The 17976-nt window shown below is 37.4% G+C and overlaps 1 protein-coding gene across 6 annotated transcripts in view; it reads left to right on the forward strand.

The window, feature by feature from the left end:
* Positions 1-17976, forward strand: part of ZEB2 (zinc finger E-box binding homeobox 2) — a 135480-nt gene that overhangs the window by 93524 nt on the left and 23980 nt on the right. For 4 of the 6 annotated variants that reach the window (XM_010353837.2, XM_030916914.1, XM_030916916.1 and 1 more), the window contains exon 4: positions 1562-1633. The exons of the other annotated variants lie outside the window; for them this stretch is intronic. In XM_010353837.2, the coding sequence (XP_010352139.1) occupies positions 1562-1633 (72 nt within the window). The remainder of the gene's footprint in view (positions 1-1561; positions 1634-17976) is intronic. 6 annotated transcript variants of the gene reach the window in all.

Raw genomic sequence — 17976 nt, forward strand, 5'->3', positions numbered from 1 at the left:
TGGCTACCCGAAATCACATGAGATGAGCAAGGAAGAAAGACACAAAGGCTATATTTATATCTAGTACTGAACTTCTCAGAAATACCTTAATGTAATTCCTTGCAGAGACTGATAAAAATATCAGATGAGGGAGACTTTCAAATGATCAATGATTACAATTGACAATATAATATTGCTATATATTAAGCTTCTAAATGTTTAATGCAAAATGTCTCTCTGAAAATATTTTTTAAATAAAGGAGAATTCCTTGCTCAGGAATGAATCCAAAGTGGTTGTACAGCTTAAACAAATATCATTCAAATTTGCTGATTATTATGAGGAGTGGCATTAAATTAGCATCTAGGTATATCTGTGTATTTTACCTTAAGAGGATCATGATTTTTCAGTTCTGATGTCATAAACAGATTTGCTGCACTGCTTGTAAAATATATTTTATTTTATTTTTTTCTGTAACATTTTCTAGAACCTGTTCTTTCATGAAAGTAGATTAGAATATGATAAGCAAAGAATGACCAGGACAGATTTGGGAATTCGCAGAGTCCTATTTACAAAGTTTCCCTTGTTTTAAGTAAAATGATTATCACAGAGAGATATTCATCCTGGAGCATATTTGGTCTCATTAGTATTGTCATAGTAAAAATACAATTTTTTAAACTTCATGTTTAATTTACTTACGTAAGAGATTTTTAACTGTCAGCTATCCCGCTCTGTCCTCCTACGTCCTCTACAATCTGGTAAGCAGAAAATTTGAGAGTGCCCCTATTTTTCAAATTCTCCCTTATTTTAAAATACTGCAATTTTTGATAGTGACCTTTAATTGTCCACAAATTTTTAACTTCAACATTATATATATAGTCACCTGCATCAGAACACTGAGCTGTTTCCCCAGAAAATGATTATGATTACCTACTGGGGCATAAATGATGATGAGGAGAAGACATTTGTGGAGTGGTGAGGATAGGAATAAGGCAGGTATGTTTTAGAAGTTTATATCAAGCAGTGAAACAGGTATTGTTGTCACCTCTGGGATATTTGTTGTACAAACTGGGCATTCCCAGTTTTGATATGTAGAATTAGGTTTTCAAAAAGTATGCTTGCATAGATCAGCACCATTATAGTCCCCCCAAGGGGAAAGAAAAGCATGAAAACAAAATGTGAAATTCTGACTTGCCACTAAGCATCCATAGTTTCCAGAGGCATAGCAGCCAGCATGCCTCTTCATGAGTACAAATACTTAGTTGCTTTTGACTCTTATTGAAAAAATAATATCTTTCCCCCGTTTGTCACTAGAACTGCCACCAGAAGAAAAGCCCTTCGTTTGCTCCAAATAAGCACTTCTGTTTTTCACAGCTTGCAGTAATGCTTAAAGTAAATAAGTTCTTGTGCAGCTAGCACTATTGGATTCATTCAATTGCCTGAACAAAGCTATTGTTTAGAGGTTTACAACAAGCCTTTTCTCTGCTTCCTTTAAAAGAATCTTCCTTGTTCCTGTGCTTGGCATGCTTAGTATAGTAAGCCTTTCTACAATTCTCAAATGCTAAAGATAACTTTCCCCCACAGAAGAAATGAAGGAAGACTATGACACTATGGGGCCAGAAGCCACGATCCAGACCACAATTAACAATGGTACAGGTGAGTTATGTTGGCCACGCTCAGATCACATTTGTCCTGAGTCATGTGGGTTTAGTGAGGCAGAGAAAGAAACACTGACCCATCCATTTGTATCTCCATGACTTAACAAGTAAGTCAGACTTTACAGGTCTCTGGTTTTGTTTCAAATCAAAATTTTCCACATTTTGGTATTTTACTAAGCAAGTGTATCTTTCATTCTCACACCCCTAATTTACTTGTGATGTTCAAGAATACTGAACTCTATGAATGGATCCTTTCAGTGCATGAGTTGGGTGAATCTCGAGTAGTAACTTTTATTTTAAAAGACTGCAAAAAATTATTTTAAAATTAGGATATGATATGCCTCTGCTAGCCACAGCTTGATATTAGTCATTGAGAATTCAAACAATATGGTGTAATTTAGACTGTAAAATGTTTTTTTCAAAAAGACAAATTTCCATGAACATTTCTCTCAATAATTAATCATCTGAGTTCCTTTAAATCCTTTCTTTACTTGTAATTCTCTGCATCCTTGAGCCCTTCTAAATAATTTTTTCCAGGCAGTTTTAGAGAAGAATTGACAAGTTTACTTATTTTTAATGAAGCTAAAAAATTACGGTGGGAAGATAGTGAGCGGCGTTTTGTTTTATTCTGCTACTGCAATAGAATGGAGTTTCAGGACAACTGTGATATTCCATGTTTTTTCCCAAACACTGAATGGCATCTTCTCTCACATTCTTACATCACCAACACAAATTTACATGTTTATCTCTCTTTTCCTAGATAAGACTATTTTTTTTTTCGTGGGGGGGTGGGGACGGCGATGTTTCCAACAGTCCTCTACACTACCATCACAAATATTGCATAGTGTCCACTATAAAATTATCTTCCAAAATAAAACAAAACAAAACAAACACATAACTACTTCTACTCAACTCATCCATGAAAAAAAAAGCTTGAAGTTTTATGAAATGTAAAAAACGAAGATAATCTTTATATCACCCTTATGTTGATACATGCCATAATAAACTGCTCATGTTGTGTTTCTGTTTGAAATGTGCTTATTAATGACTTGAAAGCATGAATTCACTTTCCTGGGTATAAAATAAGAGAAATAATAAAAACCTGTTGTCATTCTATTCATTCGAATACTGTCAATTTAAGGTATAAAAATAAAACTGTACAATATATGATTCTAGAAAAAGTGTAGAATCAAGCCCCAATAAGCCTAATTTTTACACCCAGCCCTGACAATGACAAGATTGTAACCTTGGGCAAGCCAGTTTTCCTCTTTGGAACTCAGTTCCCACAACTGCAAAAAAAAAGAGTAGATTAAACTAGTTTCTTGATAAGAATACTTCTAGTTTTAATATTTTATGTTGCATGGGTATTATCACCATGTAAAAAATAGAAACAAGATAAAATAACTTCATATTAAAACATAGTAATAAAGCGATATCATGAATTAGATACTTTCTATAATGTCCCAACTCACGGGATCAAAAATGGCTTCGAGTTCCTTTTAAAGATAAATGTTAAATTTCGGCCTCCAGCATAAATAAAAGCTGATTTTTATTACCCTTATATGCACTTAAAGTGTCACAAAAGAAAATTTACCCACAAAGTAACAATTTACTAGTTGTTGTATACACCTAGAGTTTAAAGTGAAGTTAATAAAAATTGCTTCCATTCAGAAGGTTTAAAAGTCAATCTTGAATGTCTTTTCACCAGGCTTTAAAACTCCCTTTTTTCTCATAATACCTGCTGTACCTTGTAGTTCACATGTATTCAGTCAATAAATAAATCAATAAGTATTCATTGAGTGTATTCTATACAGTCACTCTTGTGTGCATATGAGGAGGAAGATGGGTCAGAAAGACTAAAACATGGTTATCATTTAATTTGAAAGATGAGAGTAATACACCTGATAAAATAATGATGACGAATAAGTGAAAATATGTGATAAACCTGCAACAAATGGTAGGAGCCATAATTATTTAGTTTTTTGTTGTTTTGTTCTGATTTGTTTTGTTTTGTTTGAGACAGAGTCTCAAATTTTGTCACCCAGGCCTGAGTGCAGTGGTGCAATCTCGGCTCACTACAACCTCTCCCAGGTTAAAGCGATTCTCCTGCCTCAGCCTCCCTAGTAGCTGGGATTTCAGGCACACACCACCATGCCTGGCTAATTTTTGAATTTATAGTAGAGACGGGGTTTCACCCTGTTGGCCAGGCTGGTCTCAAACCCATGACCTCATGTGATCCTCCCACCTTAGCCTCCCAAAATACTGAGATTACAGGCATGTGCCACTGCGCCTGGCCCATAATTATTTGAATTACAGAAATGAGAGGGAGTCTATGGAATGGGCATTCACATCAGGTTTTGTGAAGGAGGTAGAATTCGAACTGAATACATTTTCAATAGTCATGGAGGAGTGAGGAAGGGCTTTCTAATTGAAGAGGAGTCTGTGAGCCAAGAAGGGAAAGTGTGACATCTATTCAGAGGATAGTGAGTAAAGGGTTTTGGCTGAATCAGAGAGTCCTAGGAGGCAATTTCTGGGAAATAAAGCTGGACATTTAAGTTAAAGCCAGATGGTGGAGAATATAAAGCACCAGACAGAAAAGTCTGGGTCATGTTATGCTACCATGATTTCTGTGGGTGAAAACTAGACTCTGAGAGAACAACTGGAAGTCATTGTAGTTATCCAGGTGTGAAGTGATAAAAATCGTGTCCTAAGGTGGAGACAGTGATGAAATTAGCAACCTGACTTCTTAACAAGCAATTGATTCTCTGAATGATGGAGGCAAAATGGCTTCAGAATTCCAGATCTGCATGTTTAGAATATAGCAGTACTTGCTATTTCTAGATTTACAGAAGAAGGATCTAATTTTGAGAAGATCTTGAACCAGCCTTTAGACATAAGTATTTTCATATAAAAGATATATAGATATGGGAATATGGGAATGTCCTTTGGAAATGAGGAATTGAAACCCAAGAAGTCAGGGCTGGAGACAGAGATTGAGACTTACGCAAATATACTCAGATCATGTTCAAGATCATATAGAACTATGAGATTTACGAATGAGTGTATTTGTTGAAGCAAGTAGAAAGCTGAGGCCAGGGCTCCTGGTGGGTGGGGAGGAAAATCAACGAAGATTTTCTTTTGAAAAAAAAAAAAAGATTATGACACAAGAGAAAAAAATTAAACATTCAGAAGCAAAGAAAGAGAATTTCGTAAAGGTGAGAACTCAGTTAAAAGCTTCAAATAACTACCCTTGAAAGAAAGCTGAATAAATACACTGGACTTAGTTAATTAGAAATTTACTAGTGATCTTCAGCTTACAACTCTGCCCTTTTAGAGAATAAGTACATATCAGTCTTCCTAGCTACAAGCTTACCACTTCTTCTCCCTGGCATCTCTTTGAATGCTAAATACATATGGTTTTAGAAATAATACATCTTTTCTTGTTGAAATTCCATCTAAAAGATCATCTTCCTCTGCTCCCAAGTCCTACTCATCAAGATCCTGCTATTGGCTGAACGTCTTCTCTAGCCATCCTACACTAGAATGTCTTCCTCCAATGAACCTGTGGGGTTTGGGCTGCTTTATTGCCATGGATCCTGGAATGGTCTCCGTCACAAAGTGTCTGAAGAAATGAGCCAGTGAATGGGAGAGAAACAGCACTTGGACTTCCCTTTTGTATTTTTAGGTTGACATATTTTTGACCCCTGGCCTGAAGTAACCAACCAGACATTTTCATCTCTCCATTATTCCACTCATCCAAACTTGAAAGCCTTAGTTACATTTGACTGTTCTCTGGCTCTCATGTCCTCCTCTATTTAGTCAGCCCACATCTTTTCCTTAATAGTTTCCTCAATGACCAAATTCCCTTCTTAGAATCCTGAATTGCCCCTTAGCACCTACAGGACATTCTTCAGTCCGATAATAAGTGCCATCCATTGTATACCAACGGCGCTCCATTCTTGTCAGACCAAATCCCTAGGTGATAACAAAAAAGAACCACATTTATACCAACCTCTGAATCTCTGCCCATGCTATCCCTTCAGACCCTAATCCCCCAGCTCCTTTCTTCCAGTCATTCAAATTCTCCCCATCCTTCTGTTCTTCAAGTCCAGGCCACATTGGACTTGATGTGGTCAGCCTTGAACACCCCAAACGACAGCAATCTCTTCCTTTTCTGAAATCTCACAACCCTAAGGTGTACACCGCTAACTTCAGTATGTTTAATTGTTCCTCTTTATATTGTTTGCCCTTATTTCATGGAGTCAATTTCATGAAGACAAGAGGTTTCTTCAGCTTGAAAATGAGGGTGGATCATCCTGGTATCTACCTCATTGGCTGACCTTGTTCTGTAGCCAGTAATTAAATAAATAATTACTGAGGTAATCAAATAAATAATGAAGCCAGGTGTGGTGGTCCGGCTTCAGTCCAGGAGTTGGAGGCTGCAGTGAGCCATAATCCACTGCACTCTAGCCTGGGTGACAGAGCAAGACCGTATCTCAAAAGTAGTAATAGAGCAAGACCCTATCTCAAAAATAGTAATAATAAGAATATATATGTTGATATTAGTAAGTGACTAAAAAAAATTTGTCCTAAGGAAAGGGCTATTCCATTTTGCCTCAACAAGCCCAGTTATAGCAGGGAGCATACATGGTAGATATTACGACTGGTGAAATGAATGAATGAGTCAATGAATGAATATTTGGTGGAGAAGAAATGGATTCTGATAAAGGAAGCCACAGTAGGGAAAACATTCTCTGTGGAGGTGACTAAGTCAGTATCTTTAGAGAGTGAAACCAGGATCTAAGCCCCTGAAGGATTTTGCCTTGTTAAAGGCAAAGAAGAATAGCCTAGAGTATCACTACATTTTTTTTTTACAACAAAGTTAGATTAACTGAATGGCAAAATTGATCTGTAACACATAAAACAACGCAAACCTGGATTTATATTAATAACTTTCCGCATTGCATAAGTTCACCGGTTTTAATGTTTTTTTAAAAAAAGAAAGAAAATTGTAATGCTTTCACATGTAAGATAAAGACTACCTTTTAACAAAGAACCCTACAACTTTCAGATATTAATAGGATTTAAATTCAAAATGAAATTATTAGGTAAAATTTTTAAGAGTGTGTGAAAAAACTATTTTCTAAGAAGAGTAGAGAAATGGAAAAACCTGGAAGCATTATAAACGTGAGTTTGCCTACGTGCTGGTAGTAACAAAGAGCTGTCTTAGGTGCATGGTGATCATTAGCATTAATGCAGTTCCACGTGCGTATCAAGATCCAAACAGGGCCCTGATGTTTCCTCTTTTAATGTGTGAAAGTTACGTTTACTCAGACAACCTAGTACCTCTAGTTATAAAGGGCTATTAATAACCACCTGCATCTGTGCTTCCTTTGCTAAGAGGGGGGAAAAAGTACCTTATATCCAGAAACTGGGCAAGGTCAATTTAGGCGTCAGTTCTTAATCTTACACAACACAATAAAATTCTTGTTTAAGAACTACCTGTATGCATTCTGATATAGTCATTAAACTCGTCTCCAGTATTCTAAGAATAATACATAAATTATTTTACATATGAGAGGCAATTGTTTTGGAAGACTCCAGATTCTAGACACCAATAACCTATACTTGAATTTTATCTCGACCAATTACTAGTTACATTAACTTGAGTACGTAATTAATAAGCCTTCATTTCTACATCGGTAAAGTGGAAATCATGATTCCTTAAGTACAAGGCCTCGCTGTGGGGATTAAATAGTATGTCACTTTTATTTATTTATGTTTTAACTGTATTTTTATTTTCTTTCTGTTTCTTTTTTTATTTCAATAGGTTTTGGGGAACAGGTGATGTTTGGTTACATGAATAAGCTCTTTAAGTAGCGATTTCTGAGATTTCGGTACACCCATCACCCAAGCAGTGTACACCGTGCTGACATGTAGTTTTTTTTTTTATCCCTCATCACCCTCCCACCATTTCCCCAAAGTCCATTGTATCATTCTCATGGCATGCCATTTTTAAAGCACCCAGTACAACAACTAACATAGACTAGATGCTCACCCTGTTTTGTCAGGTGTTTTTTGTTTTGTTTCGTTTTGAGATGAAGTCTCGCTCTTGTTGCCCAGGCTGGAGTGCAATGGCACGATCTCGGCTCACTGCAACTTCTGTCTCCTGGGTTCGAGCAATTTTCCTGCCTCAGCCTCCTGAGTACCTGGGATTACAGGCACACGCCACCACTCCCAGCTAATTTTTGTATTTTTAGTAGAGACGGGGTTTCGTCATTTTGACCAGGCTGATCTTGAACTCCTGACCTCAGGTGATCCGCCCACCTCAGCCTCCCAAAGTGCTGGGATTACAGGCATGAGCCACAACTCCTGGCCAACTTCAAACTGTTTTTGTTCATTAAGATATGAATACATTGTAAACTGTATTCTCCATTCACACTGGTTCCTCCTTAACTTCTTCTCTAGGAAACAAAAATACAATATTTAACAAATTTGTAATGAAAGGGCTAACCAATTTTGAGAGCCTTTGACATTTAAGTTCTTTTGACATTCTGGAAAACTACACAGACAAGTTGTAGGACACATTATTTTCAGTACTCTGGCATTTGAGGTTAAAATATGAAGGTTAAGAACTAGTTTCGTTTTATATCTGATTTCATTTTTATTTAGCATCCCTTCTTTAACTGTCTAAGAGGAGGATTTAGTAGTATTTATAATGATTCTGTATAATAATGATGAAAGTCGTCAGACTTTTCCTTTCTTTGACAACTGACTTACATCAGGAATCATATTCTTTTTAAAAATTTTTTTGACACATAACAATTCTACATATTAATATTTGTGGGGTGCAACATGATGTTTTGATACACGTATACATTGTTTAATGATCAAATCAAGGTAATTAGCATATCCATCTCCTTAAGCATTTATCATTTCTTTGTGATAAGGACATTCGAGAACCCCTCTTCTAGCTATTTCGAAATATGCACTACATTTTTGTGAGCTTCAGTCATATAATGGACCAACATAACTATTTCTCCTATCTAACTGTAGTTTTGTACCCATTGACAAATCTCTCACTGTTCACCCTTCCCCCTACCCTCCTCATCCTCTGGAATCAACCTAAATGTCCATCAACAGATGAATGGATAGGAGTGGTATATATACCCAATGGAATACTATTCAGCCATAAACAGAATGAAATCATGTCATTTGCAGTAACATGGATAAATGTGGAGGACATTATGCTAAGTGAAATAAGCCAGGCACAGAAACACAAATACCACTTGACCTCACTCATATGGGGAATCTAAAAAGCTGTTCTCATGGAAGTGGAGAAAAATCGTATATTCTTTTTCTTCTTACCCTGGATAACAACCAATAAACAAAAAACAAAACATTTGCCCATTGTTAACAACCACTAAAATACATACATTCAGAGTGTTTGTGGTTTGTAGAATTTGAACTGAGGCTTGAGAAACTTTAAGGAAATAGAAGGGTGAGTTCCTGCCACTAAAGAACATAAAATTTTATGGTGTCGATAAACAAACATCATAATGACAAGGAGAGAAAATTTACAAATAAATAATTGTAGCCTCATTAGTTGTTCAACTCAGTGGTCACTTATTGAGACCCTACCAAGTGCAAGGAATTTTATTAGTCATCATGAAAGATACAATGAGAAAAGAATAGTCACTCTCAATAAGGACCTGCATTCAACTGGGTGAATAAAACAGTGGTAGATGAATAGGAAATGTGTGTAAAACATTTAGTACAACGTTAGCACATAATAAATTCTCTATCATTTCTAGCCATTATTATTGATTATAATATCATCTGGATTAAGATGTTTTATGTGAAATACAGCAAAGCTATATAAGTTCAAATGCAAAGTGTTCAGTATTGTAGAGGGTTTCTAACAGTGTAGGGTCAAATATTGGAGACAGGACAAGAGAGGTGCCTTAAAGAAATTGCAAATTTCAGGGAAGAGTTTCTTCAGGACAAAGACTTGCTGGGCATGCCTACTTGCACAAGAGAGAAAGGCTGAAATGTAAAAGGAGATTGGGTGAAAGATGGAGTGGGTTATCAAACGAGTTAAAATAACTTTAGATGATAGCCACATGATGTTTATTTTTTAGCTGTAAGATCAGAAGAAGAAGACAGAATGATGATAGGAGAGAATGTAGTCAATTTAAAGTGATCCAAGGAATACACACTGTATGGGTTGCACTCTTTGAAGTCAGTAGGAAAAAGAGCCCATCAGTCAGCAGTAAGGGAATAGGAATAGGGTTGGAATCTTGAGACGTGGACATGTAGAGTAATTGTTGTGCACAGTGCATGGAGATTCAATTATTAGGAAGGAATATCCCATTTTGAAAACATAGTCTGCAACAAGACTATACTATTATTTAAGATTTTTTTTTTTTTTTTTTTTTTTTTTTTTTTTTTTTTTTTTTTTTTTGAGACGGAGTCTCGCTCTGTCGCCCAGGCTGGAGTGCAGTGGCCGGATCTCAGCTCACTGCAAGCTCCGCCTCCCGGGTTCACGCCATTCTCCTGCCTCAGCCTCCCGAGTAGCTGGGACTACAGGCGCCTGCCACCTCGCCCGGCTAGTTTTTTGTATTCTTTAGTAGAGACGGGGTTTCACTGTGTTAGCCAGGATGGTCTCGATCTCCTGACCTCGTGATCCGCCTGTCTTGGCCTCCCAAAGTGCTGGAATTACAGGCTTGAGCCACCGCGCCCGGCCTATTGAAGATTTTTTTAAAGATATGTTTGATACTCCAGAAATTGTACTGGATCTTAGTTCAGCAGGGTAAGAATGACACAAGTGAAAGGGACAGAGATGGAAGTGAGGGTTTCAAGTTCCAAGGTGAACTGAGGTAGATAAAATCAGAAGGGGTAAAATGGACTAGGGAACTTTTCAGGGCCTGACTGTCACATTGAAGTACGTGTTTCACGGGAATGAGGAACTGAATGATAGGGAAGGGGAGAAAGTAGAAATCAGAGAATGAAATTTCACGGTTCTGGTTCTGGTTCTGGTTCTTGTCCCAGGAGCAAGTGTGGCCGTCCATGTAGCTGGACTAGAGAAAGCCTAGGCACTATGAAGCCAGGTTGTGCATGGGCTACCTATTAAGTGATGAAGTTTCTCAGAATGCAATGGCATCCTGGGGGAAATGAAATCATGGGACAGGCGTCATTTTGTTTGCACTATACAGGCAATGTCCTAAAACATGATAGTGAAAATGTGTGACTTCCGACTTCAAAACATTACAGCTACAGAGTGGAAGCTATTTGAGGGTTAGAGGTTAGGTTTGCTCTTATCCATAATCCCTCTCAGAGGATTTATACAGCGTTTATACAGTGTTAATGGTTCATAACCAGGGTATTTGTTGAATTAATGAATAAATAAACAAACAAATAAATGATGAGTGAGTTGACGAAACAGGAACATTGATTGGAAGCAGTAGCGTGAATTAAGGAGGTTGTTGACCCTTCTTCTTTATTCTGTGAGTCATAACAAATGAAAGCAGGAATGGCCCTTTGAGAAAGGTCTGTAAGGGATGGGTTATTATCAGGGGATGACACAGTTTCATTTAGTCTGAAGAAGTGGAACACATGTAGGAGGATATCATTAAGCATGGGGGAGAATAACAAGTAATATGTGAAATGGGAAAGCAAAATGAACTGGGAATAAAGTTCTTTTTTGGTTTCTAGTCCAAAGTTAAGCTTGAGGCATTTCTTGTTTACCATAACTACAAAATATCTAATATCTGCTAACTAATAACTAATACTTGCTATTTTAACAGATGTTAAAATAATACCTAATAAAAATTCACCTTTGCAAGGTGCTATGGAAAGTTATTCTTTATTGAGTGCCTTTAGAAACTTGATTACAAATTAGAAACAGTCAAATTAGGAAATACAATCCTTAAATATTAAATGGAAATTTTAAATAAGCATCTTGAACAGAGAATTTGAAGAACTTTTTTTTTTTTTTTGAGACGGAGTCTTGCTCTGTCGCCCGGGCTGGAGTGCAGTGGCCTGATCTGGGCTCACTGCAAGCCCCGCCCCCCGGGTTCACCCCATTCTCCTGCCTCAGCCTCCCGAGTAGTTGGGACCACAGGTGCCCACCACCACGCCCGGCTAATTTTTTGTATTTTTAGTGGAGACGGGGTTTCGCCGTGTTAGCCAGGATGGTCTCGATCTCCTGATCTCGTGATCCACCCGCCTCAGCCTCCCAAAGTGCTGGGATTACAGGCGTGAGCCACTGCGCCCGGCCCCTGAAGAACTTTTATGTGGTCTTTTTGCTCCACTAGACCGAGCTCTGGATTACCCAGTAAAAAAAAAAGAGATGTAAGAATAAAACAAGTGTTTAGGATTCAGAGGAGTAGGGACATTAAAAAAAAAGAAAGAGAAAAAAAGTAAAAATTTTATACATACGCATACAAACACACACACAGACACACACTGAAGTGGGCATTTTAACTGACTTTCCCCCATATTAATTGTATGGTGTAATAATGTGGCTATTTAGAATTGCTTATAATGTCATTGTGATCGTTTCAGTATGTAGGGCCTATTCAAATGGTATCAAGTCAGGCATGATGAAAAACTAAAAAGATGAGGTTCTCTCTTTTCTTCTCTCTCTCTCTCTCATGTTGAGTCATTATGGTGCAGTAGAAAGAGCAGTGGGTGAAGAGTCAGGATACATAAATCCTACATACAGCTCTTCCAGAAAGTACTTGTGCAACTTTGTATGAATCACTAACCTCACTGTACCTTAGTTGTAACATCTGTTAAATGAGGAAATTAGGCTAGAAATGTTGGACTCCACCCCACCCTGCCCTTTCTTCTAATGAAATTTTACTGGAAGCATGAAGAAAAAAAAAATACTGGACCACACTAGCTGTCATGGGATGGGAGGCTCTCGGGGGCCCTGCCTCACAATAACATACACAGGGCCAGCTTCCTGGGTCTGGGACCTGCACAGTCACACAGGACGCAGCACTGGTAAGAGCTGCTTGGTTGGCTCTGCAGTTGCTGTCTTGAAGCTCTTAACAATTTTTGAATGAAGGGCCCTACATTTTCATTTTACACTGGGCCCCACCAACCATGTAGCCAGTCCTGTTCATATCTCACAAAATACATGAGAAGAATAGCAGAGTATAAGCCGGGATGGGAAGTGGTGGGATCAAAGAGGCACTGCTTCAAGTATTGAATAGAAATGCCAGTTAAGTCTAAGTTTATAGGATCCTTCTTTGGGTGTCTCCAGAGCAACTGAACCCCAAGTAAAGATCCAAATCTAGACTGAAAACCTTGCCTGACCAAGAAATACAGTGGTGCCAGGTGTAACTCTCCTAAACTGGTAATATTAGTATAAGGTTGGCAGCCTAGCCAGCAATTAAGCCTCTTTAACCATCAATTCTGTGCATCGCATCGTTAGCATAGGGGAAAGTGGGGGAAAGAATAAGAACATTTTTTTACCTTCATTATCCTCTTGGTTTAATAACTCTCAATTTCTCCTATTCCTCTTACATGGAGCTTAAATTAAAACTTTTAAATTAGTTAACTTTCTTATATGAGTAACAGAAGCGATACAAGTTTGATTATAACATATTTCTCTGCAAGAGTTGAGTGGATATATAGTGTTAATCAATTGTACAAAATCAGTTTATCAGATAATTCAATTAGTACCTAAATACTTAACAAAGAGGGAATCATACTATTATAAAGCATGTCATACTCTTCTTGGTTGTATCTGTCACATTTTTATAGGTTGGAAGAGTTTTGTCCGCCAGTCAGATATCTGTCATGGAAGTCATTATTTTTTAATTTCTTAGTTAATTTCATACATTGAGTTTTTAAAAATAAGGTGGAGAAAGAGATAGGTTCAGAGGAGAGAAAAATAGAAGTAGTGCTTGGCAGGTGAGACAGGGGATGATTTTCAGACTATAATCAGCAAACGCCGAGAAGAGCCTGTTCACTTCCTGGCTAATGAATGCTGTGGTTTTATTAGCTTTGTTTGCGATTAGGAGCAGCTATCTTCACTTCACAGCAAGTGTTCCCACAAGAAATAACTGATATTTCAAGCTTCTTGAGTGCCTACTTCATTCATTCAACAAATATTTAATAAGCACTGTTTTGCTTGTGATGTGTCTGGGGTTTCCAGGCACCTCCAAAATATTTTCTCTTAATCTGTATGTTTGATTTCCCCATCAGAAAGCTGTGTTGTTTTGAGTTTTTAATTGAAAAGAAGATAGATAAAATTCTCTAGGCCTAGCCAGTAAAGAAAAAGCAAATTGATTAAGGTAATTAATTAATTGAAATTACGGAATTCTGGAACTTTGAGGATACCCTGGAAAGCACACCCTGGCTCATTTTACAGATGAGGAAATTGAAATTCAAAAACATGAACTAACTGAGCCAAAATGAGGAGTCCAAGGATCCTGAGCCTTGCCTAATCATTCAGTTATTGCATAATAACTGTGACCCAGGCACTACGCTAGGTGCTGGTGACACAAAGCTGAATAACATATGGTTCATTCCTTTATCAGCTCACAGACACGTAAGAGAAAGATTACAATGGGATGTGATCAATTCAATGATTGAGACACACAAATGACATTCAGTAAGTGAAGAAGGAAGTCTATGTGGACTCAGGCTGAGATAGTCAGGAAAGCTACCTAATAATAATAATATGGGACTGATTGTGCTTGTGCTTCTCTCCAAAATCATGTTATGAATGTCTCATTTAGCCATGCGAGGCAGAGGACTGAATTTGTAGAGTTCTTAAATTGGACAAGGGTCAGAATTTCCTGAAAGACTTGTTAAAACACAGATTGCTGGTTCCATAGGTTTGGATGGGCCCCAATAATTTGCATTTCAAGCAAGCTCCCAGATAATACGGATGCAACTGACTTTTGAAAATCACTGACTGTCCTGAGCTTTCTTAGGTTTCACGTGTCTTTACATAAAACATAAGAAAAGAGCATTGAATTGCGGGCAAAATCACCTTACTTCATCAACTCCTGTAAAATATAATAAACTAGTCTGTCTTTTTGGTAATATACCAATTCCAAATGTTTCGGTTAGACAGTAATGTGAAAGACAAGTGCATATTGTCTATCTTGGGAATTTTTTTGAAAGTAATGGACTCTATCATTCTGTGCCAATACACAGCAATCAAAATTGTCTGAGTGTTAGCAGTCTCTACATCTTGATATTCAAAATTCCCTAATGTAAGATCTCCTGCTGTTTAGGGAGATATTTGATACTACAGACTACTACAGATTCCCATTCCTTGTCCACTCTTCACCTCGCTCTCGTGAAGCTCTCTTACATGAGAAACTCTCATTGGCATCTGAACATGCGTTCCCTGGAGAAAGCCATGTTCAGAGCAGGGGTGGAGGGAGCAGCCAAGATGCTGTACTAATTCCTAGGAAAAGCAGAAAACTTTTCTGTTGCTCTTGACGACCTGGCTTTATCCATGCCTCTGTACCAGTTGGAGGCTCTGTGAGGCCGCCCGTGTAGCTGTGTAATGATAAAAAGATCATCCTCTTCCCTCACGGTTGTTTTTAGGTATCTAGTGCCAACATGTCTTTTGGAAGCCTTCTGCAAAAATGCATACATGCAGTTTTAATGATGAAAAGCTTACATTTATTAATTAGTCAACTTAAACAAAGCAGCCATGAGAATCTATAGACCTCAACAAATGCCGAATATGTGCTTCCTTAAACTAACAAACTCAATACAAATGACTACATTCAAAATAATTTTCTGTGTTTTCTTCTCATCTGAGATGTCAACAAAAAGACTGTTTTTCAAAAAGATGATAAATACAGTTACCTAGATTTGTAATTGCTTCTTCAGGTCCCTTTGCCTTTCATAGTGAAGTGAGCAAAAGCCAGATTACATGATAAATACATAATTTACGTTACATACATTACATTACACTGGGGAAGTGTGTGTGTGTGTGTATATATGAGATGCCCTATTATACATATATATATTTACATGTCTGTATATTGCAGAGTCACAACCATTATGTGTATATATCTCCAAATGGGTGAATCACAGAAGTAGGAAAAAAATTAACCACTCAAGTCCTAATTTCCAAGAACACTGGCACTAGTAGGCACTCAACAAACAGTTACTAAAAAACGGTGATGGATGGATGATTCTACTCAGTTTTTTACATATACTTGCTGCAGCTCCTCTGTACCTTCCAAGATACTTTCTTTTGAAAAAGAATTATTTATTCATTTTGATGTTTACTTAAATGGCTTAACATAATATTCAATTTTTTTCAATTTTTTATGAAAATCAAAAGCATGCAGGACACTAAACCAGTGATAATGGAGTACCTGTCTTCCAATGTGAACACAGGCTTGTTACAAATAAAGAAAATAAATACCAAAGGGAGACAGAAAATGATAAAGAATAAGTACCCAGTCTATATTTCACTACCTGTAAACACTAAGCAAAGCCCACTTTTAAGTATCTTTGAGAAAGTATTCTAAAGCAACTTGATTATGGGGGCTGACTAATTTGGGGACCAATATTTCTCTTTTATTTAGAGTTCTGTTAACATTGCTTGATTTTTAAGCAATAATTTTTAAAGCCAGTCTATATTGATATTTATTGTTATCTGTCTAAAAAATCAATATCTAACACAGACATAAAGATATTTATAAAAGTGTCATTAATAAGCAATGTTAGTAAGAGTGACCAACATATTGCCAAGAGAACTGAGGCTTTCCTGACAAAAAGGGACCTGAAAATTCACCCTAATACTCAAAGAATATTAAAATACACATGGTCATGAGGAAATATTTTTAATTAACATTCTTTTTCTTCTGTTTTTGAGATGGGGGTCTCACTCTGTCACTCAGGCTGGAGTGCAGTGGTGTGATCACCGCTCTCTGCAGCCTCAACCTCCCAAGCTCAAGCACTTCTGCTACCTCTGCCTCCCCAGTAGCAGGGACTACAGGCACGCACCACCATGCCTGGCTAGTTCTTTTACTTTCTATAGAGACAAGATTTGTTGTCCAAGCTAGATATTCTTTTTTTGGATAAAGAAAAGGTTATCTAACCTTAGGGAAGGTTGAGAGATATTTGCAAGACATTAGGGTAAATTTTAGGACTATTCAAAATCTCTGGAGAAGGTATGGGAAGAAATTACTTGAGGCTTCTTGTGAATTTTTGTTATTGTTTGATCATAAATACCATGCAAATATCCTTTGTCAGTGTGTTTTGGCAGTTCTTCCAAGGAGACCAGGGAGTGAAGAGGATTACAGAAAGAAGGAAAATGAGGTTGATTTTACACTAGAAAAATTCAGTGAAGAATTCTACAACCTTTCTGCTACTTTTCTACCTGATTCCTATATCCAGTACACATTACTGCATAATCTTTGTAAAAACAAACATACAAACTTTCAGAAACAATCAAAACTTCATTCTTCCCAACAATTCTGAGAGTAACCAAAATTGAATCCCATCATTTGTCCTAGTATTATAACTGTTAGGGTGACTGTAGTTTTAAGAGACTGAAACACAACATACCTTCAAGAAGAAAAGGAAGTTTCTTGGCTCACAGAATTTAAGGAAGGTGGTCAACAGAACCGCTGCAAGGTGCACCTCAGCCTCAGGAATGAGAAGAGCTAGAAATTCACTGTCAGAACATGCGATCTTGTCTGCTTTTTCTCTGTATGTCTGCTTTATTCTCTCTCTTCATGAATCTTCTTTTTCTAGATGGAAAATAACAATTCCTTCATTCTACATTTTATAGCTACAGTCACTTGGCAGAAAAAAAAAAACTGCCTTGATGCTTTTTCTGGAACAAAGTCCTAAAATCATAAGGAAGGGATTTATTGAATTTAATTGGATCTATTGGCTACCCTGGACCAATCAACAAGTTGGCCTGGAGAAGAGAGGACTAAGATTGGCTCACCTGAGCAACAGAGATCAATTGTGGCTAGGGGAGCAGGATCACGTGGTAACACAGCAGCTCCTTGGGTACCATAAGGCTTGGCAGTCGGGAAATGGAGAACCATTCCTAGGACAAGGTGAATGTTGAAGTACTGGGCAGAAAAACTGTATATTACTAGCACCTATTGCACCTCAGGGAAGAACTACATTAGATCCATGCTGGTGATACCTAGTTTCTGGGAGGTTCAACTCTAGCCCACTTAAGTGACCCTAGGTATATGAGATATATAAACAACAGCGTATCTATACAGCATGAAGAAATATCCAGATGGAGCAAATGGATTTAAATGATTGAGTGCCATCTTCTTCATAAAACCCTTTTTGAATACTTATCTGAGCCCTATCAAACTCTTG

This window comes from Rhinopithecus roxellana, chromosome 14 (genome assembly GCF_007565055.1).
Source record: "Rhinopithecus roxellana isolate Shanxi Qingling chromosome 14, ASM756505v1, whole genome shotgun sequence".
Classification (NCBI taxonomy): Eukaryota; Metazoa; Chordata; class Mammalia; order Primates; family Cercopithecidae; genus Rhinopithecus; species Rhinopithecus roxellana.